General features: G+C 45.4%; 2 protein-coding genes across 7 annotated transcripts in view; one reads left to right on the top strand and one right to left on the bottom strand.

Annotated features, from left to right (window-relative positions):
• Nucleotides 1-39: 39 nt before the first annotated feature.
• SRRD (SRR1 domain containing) lies at nucleotides 40-7,947 on the bottom strand. Its single transcript, XM_032139045.2, has 7 exons — nucleotides 7,780-7,947; nucleotides 5,811-5,851; nucleotides 3,578-3,837; nucleotides 3,378-3,476; nucleotides 1,651-1,805; nucleotides 800-845; nucleotides 40-414 (listed from the first exon to the last, which is right to left on the bottom strand). The coding sequence occupies exons 1-7, from the start codon at nucleotides 7,944-7,946 to the stop codon at nucleotides 205-207; spliced, it is 978 nt and encodes a 325-aa protein (XP_031994936.1). The 5' UTR covers nucleotide 7,947; the 3' UTR covers nucleotides 40-204.
• Nucleotides 7,948-7,972: 25 nt separating this feature from the next.
• The window catches only part of HPS4 (HPS4 biogenesis of lysosomal organelles complex 3 subunit 2), a 31,557-nt gene continuing 26,178 nt past the window's right edge, over nucleotides 7,973-13,351 (top strand). For 4 of the 6 annotated variants that reach the window (XM_058431936.1, XM_058431935.1, XM_058431934.1 and 1 more), the window contains exons 1-3: nucleotides 8,010-8,155; nucleotides 9,589-10,109; nucleotides 12,480-12,570. In XM_058431936.1, the coding sequence (XP_058287919.1) occupies nucleotides 10,069-10,109; nucleotides 12,480-12,570 (132 nt within the window). In that variant the 5' untranslated portion in view covers nucleotides 8,010-8,155; nucleotides 9,589-10,068. Of the gene's footprint in view, nucleotides 8,156-9,588; nucleotides 10,110-12,479; nucleotides 12,571-13,351 lie in introns of all 6 variants that reach the window. The other 2 variants (XM_058431937.1, XM_058431933.1) reach the window with 2 other exon arrangements.

Below are 13,351 nucleotides of genomic sequence, written 5' to 3'. Positions count from 1 at the left end.
AAAGGATGTAAAATGGGACGATGCCACTTAGTGCAGGAATCTTTATACCAAGCCCTCATGTGGGGTATCGTCCTCAAAACAGGACAGCCAAGTTGATGTTCTTTCCTGGCAAAGGAGTTCTCTGTAGTTCCTCCATGGCAGCCTTCCCTTTAGTCTCCGGTGGCAGCTTCTACCTCAGCCAACACTGAGTACCTCATAGCAAGTTCAGTCAGTAGCAGAAGGATCTTCTCTCCTGTTCCTGATGATTTCTAGGTCCTCACAGTCCTGATAATCTGGTTCTTCCTGAAATTCCCAAATATCTGTGGAGAGCTGTTCTAGCTTTTGCACAGGGAACCAGTGGACAGAAGTATCATTAAATATGTCCATGTATTGTGAAGTCTGAGGAAACTCAAGCTCCTCCAGTCCTTTTAAAATCTGAGCAGAAAAATTCAAGTATAAAAACTTTAGATAGTCACAGTAATCCCCTCTTCTGGGATAAATTTCCATTTTACTTGTCATCCCCACTTTCCTTTTTAAAAAAATAACACATAGGGTATTTTGATTTAAATGCTTTTGCACAATGAATTGGGTGCCCCAAGGACAGTGGATATCATGGACTGTGATACTGAGAATAAAGGAAATAAGGAAAAAACTAAGAGATGCATTAAAGAGTCATAGCTTTCTGGAACACAGACCCATGGAGAGAGCTGACAGTACACTAGCGCCATTTAGCCCGTGAGTTTCCTCCTAACGCCTGTAAAGATAGAATTCTTCAGTTTCACATCCTTTTCCATCCCAGCCCCTTTATTCAGATAGATACCTTTGCAATGTAGGGATAATTTTTCTGCAGAATCCTTGCCAACAACCTAGAAATTAAAAAAAAAAATGATTAGGAGGTATGAGGATAGTTTCATTCAACTTAAGACACATAGAAGAGCAAGATGATTGAAGCATAGTAAGAATTCAGGAAAAAAGTCAAGATGTGGAGTAAACCAGTTAAATAGTTGAAAACGTGGGCCAGGCGCGGGTAATCCCAGCACTTTGGGAGACTGAGGCGGGCGGATCATGTGAGGTCAGGAGTTCAAGACCAGCCTGGCCAACATGGTAAAACCCCATCACTACTAAAAATACAAAAATCAGCCGGGCGTCCTGGTGCGCATCTGTAATCCCAGCTACTCATTAGGCTGAGGTAGGAGAATCGCTTGAACCCGGGAGAGGGAGGTTGCAGTGAGCTGAGATCATACCACTGCACTCCAGCTAGGGGGACAGAGAGAGACTCCATCTCAAAAAAAAAAAACAAAAAAACAGCAAATACTCCAGTAATTGTGCCCATTTCATCAAGAGAAATGACTGAGCAGACTCCTAAGCACGTGAAACAGAATGAGGATATGGAGCTGTAGGCAGAGGAATCAAATAGCTTTTCCCTGTTTTCAAAACCATTTCTGTGTATCATAATGGAAGGGAGGAATTCGTGGCAAAAAGACTCCTTAACTTGCTTCATAGTTCGAATCAGGGTTTGACATCTCCTGTCTTTAAGCCTTCATCCAGTTCCCTATGGAAAAGCATTTCCCCAGTATGGAATCGTCAAGGAAACATTTTCTGCATGTGGGTCAATCTGAGTTACGGGCTTCACCTCAGGGCCCGACACAATCTCAGCGTTCTCAGACTTACCTCTCCTCAAGTCCTTTGAAACTGTTCCCAATGATGACCATCTTAGAAAGGGCATCTACTGACCAGTTACTCCATAAAAGATTGTTGTACAAGGCCGTCCCACAGTGGAGCATGTAAAAGATGGTAGGCTCCCCGCGAATACTCCGTTTCCCTTCCTGGGGATACGATATTCACAGGTGTAAACATGCCCACAACCTATTCTTTACAGAAGGTGAGGGAGAGGTAAGGATGGGGATAATCATGAGACAAACTAAAGGATCAAATGGAGAAAAGCTCACTTTGTGGAACAGTTACACTCGTATATGAAATCTATACGGTTACAGGACTAAAGAGTCAGGAAATCATGATGTCCTGAACTCATGTTTACTTAACAAATGTGTGTCTCATGAACACAAAGCCCTGCACTGACGGAGGGGCTTCCTGGGTCTATGACGGCAAGAATAGGAGGGATAGTGATGTTACTTACCCCACATATTTCCCCTATGTTCAGTAATCCACACTTCCTGTGTCACTTCCTGCAGATCTGCATAACTAAGTCCTCTTCCAATGTCCCTGAGGCACAATCACCCCTCCTGAGAACCACTGCTCTACAGCCAAACTCTAGCAGGGAACATAAGGCCCTCTGTCTGACCCTTGCCCACCTCTGGCCTGCCTCTCCTCTCCTTGCAGCTTCCCTTGTGTTAATAACAAACTGGCAGTGGTTTCCTGAACAGCCAGCACTACACAGCTACCTGCAATCCTGGTTCTGTCCCACTAGCAAACTCCTGGTAGACCTTCAAAGCCTAGCTCAGACCCAGGAATCCTTCCTCCATCCCTCCAAACACCTCTCTTGTCTCAGCTCCTAGTACAAGGTTCTGCCTCACTATTTCATTCCTCATTCACTTGTTTACAGGTCACATGCCCTGATGTGACCACGGGCTCCCTGAACACAGGGACTGGCTCCCATTTTTCTTGGTCTCCCCAAAGCTCCCTGCCCAGCACAGAGCAGGCACCCAGAAAGATGATCTGAACTGAGTGACAGTGTTAGGACCTTGCCAATATCAGGGAATGACTCTTCTCTCAACTGAGCCAAATTTTCATACATAATAAGCAATAAGATGGCAGTTTCAGCACACAGGAATCAAATGATTCTAATCCCCAAGACAATACAAAACCGAAATCGGAGGGATTTGCCCATACTGGCTTTGGCCCTGTGCTTGAGGGATTCATTTCTTTATTCCACAGGTCTCAGAAATGTCAAATCCCAGCTATTTTGGGGGGTGCAAATGTGGGCAGAGAATTAATCCACAACTCACAGCCAGGTGCTATGGGTCTGACTAGGTTATAGCATCAAAGAGGAATGCTGCATCCCCTTTTATTACTCCCTGGGACAGGGTAAAAACCAACCACAAAGACCTTGCTTGAGGCACCTAGACTTTTATGTTTCAGTAGCAACAGCAAATACCAAGTTAGCATAATTTCCAGACAAGTAATTATCACAAAAGCGGTGCAGACCTAACATGTTCTGGTTCATGCTATCTGTGTAATTTTTTTCTGATGGGTACAACACAAGCCAAAATTTAGGTAACTGATTGGCTGGTTACATCGTTCAGGCACTACAAAAGTGAGCAGGCGGTAAAGAGAGGAATGGCTGCCACTGCAAAGAATGCTGGTGTCCACAGGCAGAGCCTGGGGTGAGTCTGGTCAGGATTTTTACAGTTCTGTCTTCTCCCCTTTACACCACTTACCTCGTTCTCACTGAGAACAGTCACACCAAGGGTGTTAAGTACTTCAATTTCAAGTTGGCTAAACAGAGGGTCATATACCCAACAGTGACTTCTGGGAATCTAGAAGGGAAGAATGAGTTGTTTACTTCAACCCAAACATCTGTGTGCACCCATGTATAGGACCAGAGGAGGAGGAGATGAAAATGAATCCGAAAATGTACCTGGCACTTTTCCAACAAAAGCAGCAAAAACGTTAGCTGGTTTCTAGCTATGATGCAGGTGGCAAAGTTCCCAATGCCGTAACACACACACTTCAAATGGCAGGTTCCTGTGACCAGGGTCTCTCTTGGGATAGAATCAGGGGCCACATCTGACTCCTCTGGCAATGAGTCAAGATGCAGGTTTCCAAAGATGTCCGAAAGAGTCCCCATAGGGGCCTTCAGTTGTTCCAGATGTTCTGTGAGACATCTATTGATGGTTTCTGAAAGAGCAGGCCCCCAAATGCAGTTAGAGGTCATGGTCTGACCCTGTGAACCAAATCATCCACAAAAGAAGTTCACATATTTGGGGAGAAAGAGATCAGGGCAGTAAAAGGTTTCAATTCTTCAGAGAGAGAGAAGCTGCCGGCCTCATTCCCAAACATGCCTGGACATACAGTCACATTCACCACCAACTGACAAACTGTCCCAGTCCCTGGACTCCCATGGTCCAAAACCCAAGAGCATGTTGCAAGCAGAAATTGGGTTTCACTCAAGGGCAGTTTCCATCTAAACCTCTAATGTGAACTCATTCTAATTTAACAAGAGTCTCCTAGTAAATGTCGACTATGCTCTGAAATGCATAGTTTTAAAGTTGTAACAAACCAGGTGCGGTGGCTCACGCCTGTAATCCTAGCACTTTGGGAGGCCAAGGTGGGTGGATCGCCTGAAGTCAGGAATTCAAGACCAGCCTGGCCAACATGGCAAAACCCCGTCTCTACTAAAAATACAAAAAATTAGTCAGGCGTACTGGCGCACGCCTGTAGTCCCAGCTACTTGGGAGGCTGAAGCAGAAGAATCACTTGAACCAGGGAGGTGGAGGTTGCAGTGAGCCGAGATCACACCGCTGCATTCCAGCCTGGGCAACAGAGCAAGACTCCATCTCAAAAAAATAAAATAAAGTTATACTCTGTTTAAGTCTTCTCATGTAGAGGTAGGTTCTCTTGTCTCTCCTTTTATTGTACTGGTACTGAATTTAGCAAAACAAAAAAACCATGCATTCCAATAAGATACCAATTTTTCACTTAAGAAACCAGCAAAGGGCCAGGCGTGGTGGCTCACACCTGTAATCCCAGTACCTTGGGAGGCCTAGGCAGGCAGATCACTTGAGGTCAGGAGTTTGAGACCAGTCTGGCCAACATGGTGAAACCCCATCTCCACAAAAATACAAAAATTAGCCAGGGGTAGTGGCGCACACCTGTAGTCCCAGCTACTCAGGAGGCTGAGGCAGGAGGATTGTTTGAACTCAGGAGGTGGAGATTGCAATGAGCAGAGATCACACCCCTGCACTCCAGCCTGGGTGACACAGTGAGACTCTGTCTCAAAAAAAAAAAAAAAAAAAAAAAAAAGCAGCAAAGACATCTTTAAACAAGACCCCAGGCCAGGAAAAACTGGCTCTTCAGGTCAATTTTGATAAAAGAATTGGTGAAAATTTTCTGGATAACTTGACAATAGATATCAAGTTGGTCACCGCCTTTCATTTAATTCCACTTCTGGGAATATATCCTAAGAAGATCATCCTAAGTTTGGTAAAAGCTTTATGCATAAAGTTGCTCACTGCAAAATTATGTATAATAACTTAAAAAGGCTGGTTGTGGTGGCTCATGCCTATAATCCCAGCGCTTTGGGAAGCTGTAGGCGGGAGGATCACTTGAGCTCAGGAGGTACAGGCTGCAGTGAACTATGATTGCACCATTGTACTCCAGCCTAGGTGAAGAGTAAGACCCTGTCCTAAAATAATAACTGAAAAACAACGGAAGAAAACTAAATGTCCCACAATAAAAATGATACCTATGGTACATCCACTCCATGCATAAATATTATGTTGCCACCCACACGCTATGTTCAGGAAGAGATTATCACTGCATGACGAAAAGGCTACATTGTAATATCATGGAAAAGGAACAGGACAAATATAAATTTCAGCAATAATAATCACAACATTTATTGCCTTGTATACAGCATGCAAGCATTTAACTAAACAGTTTCAATTCTCAAAACTACAGGATATACACATCCCCATTTCACAGATAAAGAAACTGAGGGTCAGAATTAAGTGCCAAAAGACACACAGCTGTAAGAGGCAGGGGGCGTTAGAACCCAGCAAGTTATCCCTCTGTGAAGCAAAATGTCCTCAAATGAGGACTGATTCTCTTTCCTGCCCCGCGAGCCCTACCCTTGGCCAGGTGGTACCCACCTAGTGCTGAACTCCAGAAATCAGAGATAAACAGGTCCTTCCTGTTGAGAAAAAAAATGTCACAGTCATGTCCCACCCATTTCAGGGCTGCCCCAACAGTAACTTTCCTGATCATGATCCGAATGCATAGAGAATGAGGTGCCCTGCAATGCAGGGCCCACCCTTACCAAGTGATAGGAGGGGGATATATGTTGAATATGTCCAGAGCCAGAGCACATACTACTGGGGCTCAGAGACTGCAGGAGAGAGGATGCTGGAGGAGGTCCTTGATTCCCAGAGAGAGGTCTAGGTCTATTCTCGGTCTACAACAGAGCCTAGTATAGAATTGCAGCTCAATAAATGGTTGTTAAGTGCTCAGAATTAGCCTTTCTGAGCTTTAGTTTCCTCATCTCTAAAATGGGGATAAAAATCATTCCCAACACGGAGGAGTTTAGAGGCATAAAATGGGTTAACATTCTTAGCACAGTGTCTGGCACATAGCAGGTACTCAATAAATGGTATTTGTTATTATAAATAGTTCTAAGGGGAAAGTAAAGAGACAAAACCAAGTGTGTGGGCTTTCTTTATTCAAGTCAACTGGTTTTACAGACCCAGAGCAAAACAAAGTCAACAGTGAATTAAAATGAACTGGATTTGAACTGACAAGCCACGGCCAGAGACAGTGATTATGGGGTTTAGAAAGGAGTACAGAGAATTGAAAGTCGGCCCAGAGGCTGCTGCACGTTTCTCACAGAGGTTAAAGCAGAGAGTTCTGATGTACACAGGAATGCTTTATGAACTGGCAAATGCATACATAGATAAGAGTGTAAAATGCTGGCCCAATCTCTACTCAGAGTGATGGTGACTGCACCACACTTGGGTGTTGGGAGAAGCAAGTAGCTCCTGGGGAATACTGAAGCAGTTGAGGAAATCGTGACAATGTCAAGGAATATGAAAAATGCCTTGAGTTTTCCAAACACCCAGGCACATTCACTCTCACTGGCACCCTCTGAGAGCTTAAAAAGAATCGCAAGTGCTTTTTATTTAGGCTCAGCCAATTGATCAGCAACTTTCTCTTCAGAGGTAAACTCTGGGACATTACTGCCTCTTGACCCTAATTCTAGAGGAGAGGAGCACACAAAATTAATCTAATTTCTCCCCTTGTGATGGCCCTTCAGATGCTGACCTTAAGTGCTAACTAAAGCTGTTATTTATTAAGCCTAAACAGAACTGCAAATAAAGATAATAATACTAAATAACAATAATAGGTGACATTTATTGAGTGCTTCCTCTGTATTAGGCACTCTCTACGTACTTTCTAAGGTACGGAGCAAGGTATGTGAGAATCTGGGCTGGGATAAGCAACCAGCATAATGGAGAGCTGGAAGCACTGGTTTTTGTCACAAAGACCTGGGTTTGAAATCTGGTTCCATACATTTTCTTTGTCTCTTTGAGAATCAGTGAGCTACCAGGGTCCTAGCGTGCCTGCAATGTTTAACATAAAGTGTGTAGAATGATTAAGCTAATGTCAGGCACATAGCAGCTGCCTGATGATAGCAATCACCTGTTCATGTTGCTGCCCTCGTGTTACCACCACCAATAATACCAACATCGGCATAATATTAATAGCAAACACTGGCACAGTGCTTTTCACGTGCCAGAAAATGGTTTCCGTTTACTAATTCATTGAATCCTCAAAACAAACCTATGTATGTACTATTTTCATCCCCATCTCACAGATGAGAAAACTGAGGCACAGAGATTATAAATTGTTCAAGGTCATGCAGCTGTAAACGTAATAACAGGGAAGACAACCTTTAACTGAGCGCTTACTATAATCCAGATCTTTAATGAGCTCGTTACCTACGTTAAATCTTCACAATAACACCTGAAAGGGTGTGCATTATATCGCCACTCTACAGATGGGGAGACTGTGGCTCAGAATTGCCCACGGGCGCAAAGATTCCATCAGGGCCGACCCCGCACTCACTCAGCTTCCCAGATGCGACGAAGCACGACTCCGCTGTCAGACTCGAACTTCGCCTCGAGGCTTCGGTTCGCCGCCTCCCTCCGCCGCGGCCGTCTAGCCGCCGAGCGCCTCTTCTGCGGAGCCGCCGCCTGCCAGGATTCCAGCGCCGCAGCTGTGGCCGCAGCCATTGGTCTCTGACGTCAGCGGCGCGCGGCGCACTCGGCACATCATCGCCGCGCGCCGGCTCGCCAAGAGCAGGAGGGGTAGGCAGGGCGGCGCGTGACCTGGGGTCTCTCTGCCGCGTGCGCAGGTACGGGGCCGAAGTCGCAGGTGCACACCGCCCACATTTCTGGTCCAGAGTCCCGAACCCCGAGCACTGGGATACCTGGCTACTCCGGTGGGTGGGCGGTGCTCGGAGCGTGGGGATACCGAGGGGCGGGCCCCCAGCCTAGAGCGTGACCCGACCCCGTCTGATCCTTAGGCCTACGCCCACCATTTCCCAGTCCCCTAGAGCTGGGGCCAGACACCGCACAGCCCTAGTGCTGTTACTAATCGCTGCCTGCGCCCCGGGGGCTGTGCCCAGCAGCTTCCTGGCCCTTCTCCAGCCATTAGCGTCCGTTTTCCAGCCCTGCTGCCCCACTGAGGCCCCTTCCCACAGCACTATCACCAGCCCCTCCCCCAGGTTGTTACTGTTACTTCCCAGGCTATCAGATCCTTTTCTGCTCACGTTCCGACGTCTGTCCCTACGCCAGGGCCATTATTGGTCTCTTCTGGACCTTTCAGAGATAAGAGAGGACCTCGGTAGTGTAGGGCCCAGTCCTCTGGGAACAAGGGATGGGGAGTTTTAGGCTGCCGTCCTTGGTTCCAGGAACAGAGATACCCCCTCCACAGGCACCCAGATATGCTCCATAGAATACAATGAGTGTGCTCCTATGGAGGCCCAATCCAAAATATCTAGAGCTGAGAAGAGATAGAGATTTTACAGGCCGTCAAATATTCAATGGGGGTCGTCTCTAGAGACTTTTAACAAACCGTATTGTGTACCCACAGATTGCAGAATGGTGAGCAAGCATTTGAGACCATGTTGCTAGAGCATTAAGCTTGGAGAAAGTGACAGTAAGAATTAGACAGTAGTTTTGAAGTGACCAAGAGGTGGTCACATGGAAGAATTAGACCTTGTTTTGTGTTTTCCTGCAGAGCGTTAACCAGACTAGCAAGTGGGAGGCAGATGTAAAATCTGGAACGCAGATTTTAGTTTGTTTGAAGGAGAAATGTAACATAGTGAACCACGTATCTCTGGAGGGTGTAAAGCAGAGACAGCCAAGGTAATTTTTGGAAAAGAGTGCAGGAGAGTAGAGTAAATGATGCCAGAGTTCCTTCCGACTCTGAAATTCCATGATACACTGAGCTGTCTTTCTCTCGTGGAAGTTCGAAAGCCATTTGATAAAGTTCTCTTGATTTTTTAGAAACTTGCCCCCCTCTGGAATTCTGCATGTTCGGGTTACTTTTGGACTGTCAAGATGACAGTTCCTTAATTTGGGTTCCATTATTACCACAGCAACTGGTTTATTTGTATAGCTGTCCACACCTAGAGCATTTTCACCCTATCATTTGATTTTATCTTCCATGAAGCTTGTGGTGTGTTTCCCTTAACTGTTCGAGAAACTAAAGCCCTTACTCTGAAGTCTCTGCAAGCCTCCCTCTTTGATTTTGAAGCATGATTGTCACCCTCACAGAAAGCTCTTTTGAAATATACCATTGGTTTAATCCTGCTGGGTCACATGCTCTCTCACGAGTTTCTGAAATATCTATTCCTTGTGTTTATTTCAGAGCCAAGGCACTGATGTTTGAACTGGAAACTTCAAAACTTTTAATAAGAGTCTTCAGGATGGGTTTGAACTAGACAAGCTAGAAATTTCTTTAGAACACCAGCTCCAGCATGCATCTCCCATTTTTGGCTTTCCTGGAGAGGAGCTTGAAGAGGTGGTTCTGCAGACAGCCACAGTGACACTCAGGAAACCAGAGGAATGGATTTGACTTTTCTGCTAAGATTCTCTTTGTTATGGTTTCTCCCTGAGTTGTAAGAGGCATAGAAATATACATGAAACTGAAGAACCTGCAAGGAAGGGAAGTGGCACTTTCCATGCTGAGTGAAAACTAACCAAGTGGCAGTTGTGACTGAAAACACTGAAACCTACCACATCCAGATTCACTGGATTGGGGAATAGAGGAACGGTCACAGCTAGGAAGAAAGAAGTGATACTGGAAAAGAAAACCTAAATGAAGAGAATGAGGATGACTGCAAAGTAGATGGCCACCTCTACCTCCACAGAGACAAAGTCAGCCTCGTGGTGAGTAGCAAGGCCTGCCATGGCATAGCTTTTGCTGGGCTGTTGGATAGAGTTTTGGGGTTAATTGAAAATCCCCAGCCAGATTGTGTTAATTTTATTAACGTAACAATAAAAATGCCATTTTCCTCAGAGCAGCTGAATCAAGCATGTGAGCCATTTCTCTCTAAAGCTAACATGTTTTAACCTTGTAAGCCTCTCCCAATGTTTGAATGACTCTGGCATTGCTGGGAGATAGTAGAAAAGATAGCCACAGCCTGATCATGCAGCCAGCTTTGATGATAATGTGAGTATTGTAGTCTTCAATTTGCAGAGATGAGGTATGCTTGCATTTGAGAATTACACCATGAGGAGAGGTTTGGCCAGACTGGGTGTTGAAGGGCATTACTCAATGTCTGTCTGAAACCCAGTTCCCTTCTCAACCCTAAATGCGTTAATCCTTTCCCATAATTAGGTTTAGCAAACATCAGTCATGGAGGAGATGAAGGTGAAAAGCAGGTTTAGCTAGAATTAGCAGGATTTAGTGACTGATTATTTATGTGGAAGTCAGAAAGATGGAAGGAGCAGTTCAAAATGACACCCAAGTTTTCTTTCGTATGCCTGCACAAGCAGGGATGCTTTCACCAAGAGAACGTGGGGACAGGGGAGGATGGGGTGCACTTGGAGTTTCTGAGTTGGCTTTGAAACTTTTTTGAGGCTTTTTGATCTGAGCTTACCCTGCAGCCAGTTGTACATCCAGCCTTAGGTATTGGGAAAGTGGACAGTGCCAGAGACCAAGTTGGTGCTTTATTTATTTATTTATTTATTTTTGAGACAGAGTCTTGCTCTATCCTCCAGGCCAGAGTGCAGTGGCATGATCTCAGCTCACTGTAGCCTTAATCCCCCAGGCTCAAGTGATCCTCCTACCTCAGCATCCCAAGTAACTGGGACCACAGGCACACCCCACCTTGCCTGGCTAATTTTGTCTATTTTTTGTGGAGATGGGGTTTCACCGTGTTGCCCAGGCTAGTCTCGAACTCCTGAGCTCAAGCAGTCCTCCTGCCTAGGCCTCTCAAAGTGCTGGAATTATAGGTATGAGCCACTGTGCCTAGCCAAGTTGGTGGTTTTTCATCAGAACCGCAGGGTGGGAGCCATGGAGGGAGGCCTCAGAGAGGGCATAGATCCAGGGAAGAGAGCAGATGACACATTGGTCCCATTGCTGCTTTATGCTGTAGCCTCATAAATGTGTTCTCAGAGACTTAGAAGTAAAACAGGTCCAGCCGGGCGCAGTGGCTCACACCTGTAATTCCAGCACTTTGGGAGGCCAAGGCAGGATTGTTTGAGTCTAGGAATTTGAGACCAGCCTGGGCAATATAGTGAGACTCATTTCTACAAAAAATTTTTTAAAAAATAGCCGAGCATGGTAGCACACTCCTGTAGTCCCATCTACTTGGGAGTCTGAGGCGGGAGGATGGCTTGAGCCTGGGAGGTCGAGTTTGCACTGAACCACAATTGCACCACTGCACTCCAGCCTACAGGGCTACAAAGTGAGACCCTGTAAAAACAAAACAAAATCGAGGCCTGGCCTTTGAGGTGTTTGTTTTCTGGTCTTAAAGAGCTAATCAGATAATAACATTATGTAATATAGTTATACTGCAGTGTAGTTTGTAAGAGTCTTTGGGGAAGAACAGAGGGTCATGGAAATTCAGAACAAAGAGATATCTCTGGGCCAAGGGAATCAGGAGATGGTTAATGAGGAAGTGTGCTTGAGTGATACTTGGTGAGGTTTGGCATGGTAGAGAGGAGTTCAGAGTTTCTCTGCAAATTCTCATAGGCCCCTGTTTTTTCTCTGTTACGGACTTATGGACTCACTATCGTGCACTGAAACTGTGTGTTTGCTCAGCAACCGCGGAGCACACTGTGGGCCCTCAGTAAATGTTTAAGTGAATGCATGAATTCCTGGTAGAAGGGCTGTTTCTGGAAATCTTTGTGCTCAGCACTTATGAGGAGTGCATCTAATACATCTCTAATTTATTTTGTTATCAGAGCCTTAAAAGACAGTGCATCAGACCATGTGGTTGTATAGTTAAGGTTCAGTGTTTCAAATAAGAGCAGTCATTGTGGGCGCCTCGTTTTTTTTTTCTAGCTACTCATGTCTTCTCCAGCAGATGGTCTAACGGCTGGATAGAGGCATATTTTTAGTTTGAATTTCCTGCGCTTACAGAACGGTTTTATCTAATTTGTAGCTACTGGGGTTCTTTCTTCTCTGGGGCCACCTGAAGGCTTTCAAACACAGTAATGAGCCCTCCTTGGGCTGGGGAATAGGAAGCTGTGTTTTAAATGCCGTGATCACCAGATTAAAGAAAACATGGCTCCATTCTGTTCTCTTGCCAGGTGGAATTATTTTTTTCTTTATGATGGTTCCAAGGTAAAGGAAGAAGGCGATCCAACAAGAGCTGGCATTTGTTACTTTTATCCTTCCCAGGTAAGCCACACAACATTTTATTGTTCAGTGAGGATCCCAGTGCCTCCAAGTGGTGACTTTTCAAAAGTATAGGGTTTACATTAGGACAGTTTGGCTAATCCAGACAATGACATTTCTACTGTCTTATTCTTAGTTGTACTATTTCTTGTTGTTCTGGTCTTAAAATTTCCAGGCAGCTCAGCATTTTCATCGTCTTTAGCTTTCTATTTCCATCATGATTTTTGTCTGCCTCCCTCTACCCCCGATTTTTTGATCAGCTCGGTTTTTAAAAGTTAGTGTTCGACTGGGCACGGTGGCTTACGCCTGCAATCCCAGCTCTTTGGGAGGCTGAGGTGGATGGGTCACCTGAGGTCAGGAGTTCAAGACCAGCCTGGCCAGCATGATGAAACCCTGTCTCTACTAAAAATCCCAAAATTAGCTGGGCGTGGTGGCATGCTCCTGTAATCCCAGCTACTTGGGAGGCTGAGGCACGAGAATCGCTTGAATCCGGGAGGCAGAGGTTGCAGTGAGCAGAGACCGCGCCATTGCACTCCAGCCTGGGCAACAAGAGTGAAACTCCATCTCAAAAAAAAAAATAAATAAGTTTGTATTCAAACATATACAAAAACAGAGGCAAGTATCATGAACCCTCATATGCCATCAGTAGCTTCAACAATTATCAATACTTTGCCAATTTTTTTTTTTTTTTTTTTTTGAGACGGATTCTCACTCTGTCGCCCAGGGTGGAGTGCAGTGGCGTGATCTCTGCTCACTGCATGCTCCACCTCCCAGGTTCATGCCA

The sequence above is a fragment of the Hylobates moloch genome, unplaced genomic scaffold (assembly GCF_009828535.3).
Source record: "Hylobates moloch isolate HMO894 unplaced genomic scaffold, HMol_V3 SCAFFOLD_19, whole genome shotgun sequence".
Lineage (NCBI taxonomy): Eukaryota > Metazoa > Chordata > Mammalia > Primates > Hylobatidae > Hylobates > Hylobates moloch.
The sequence above is the reverse complement of the archived record's forward strand: the minus strand, read 5'-3'. Positions and strand labels throughout refer to the sequence as shown.

What these genes read in the sequence shown, in the direction of transcription:
- SRRD (XM_032139045.2), bottom strand. Translation starts at nt 7,946, where the DNA reads ATGGCTGCGGCCACAGCTGCGGCGCTGGAATCCTGGCAGGCGGCGGCT. An exon ending in CGTCGCATCTGGGAAGCTGA is followed by an intron (nt 5,852 to 7,779) that starts GTGAGTGCGGGG and finishes TTTTCTCAACAG; the next exon opens with GAAGGACCTGTTTATCTCTG. An exon ending in ATTATCCCTACATTGCAAAG is followed by an intron (nt 415 to 799) that starts GTATCTATCTGA and finishes TTTTCTGCTCAG; the next exon opens with ATTTTAAAAGGACTGGAGGA.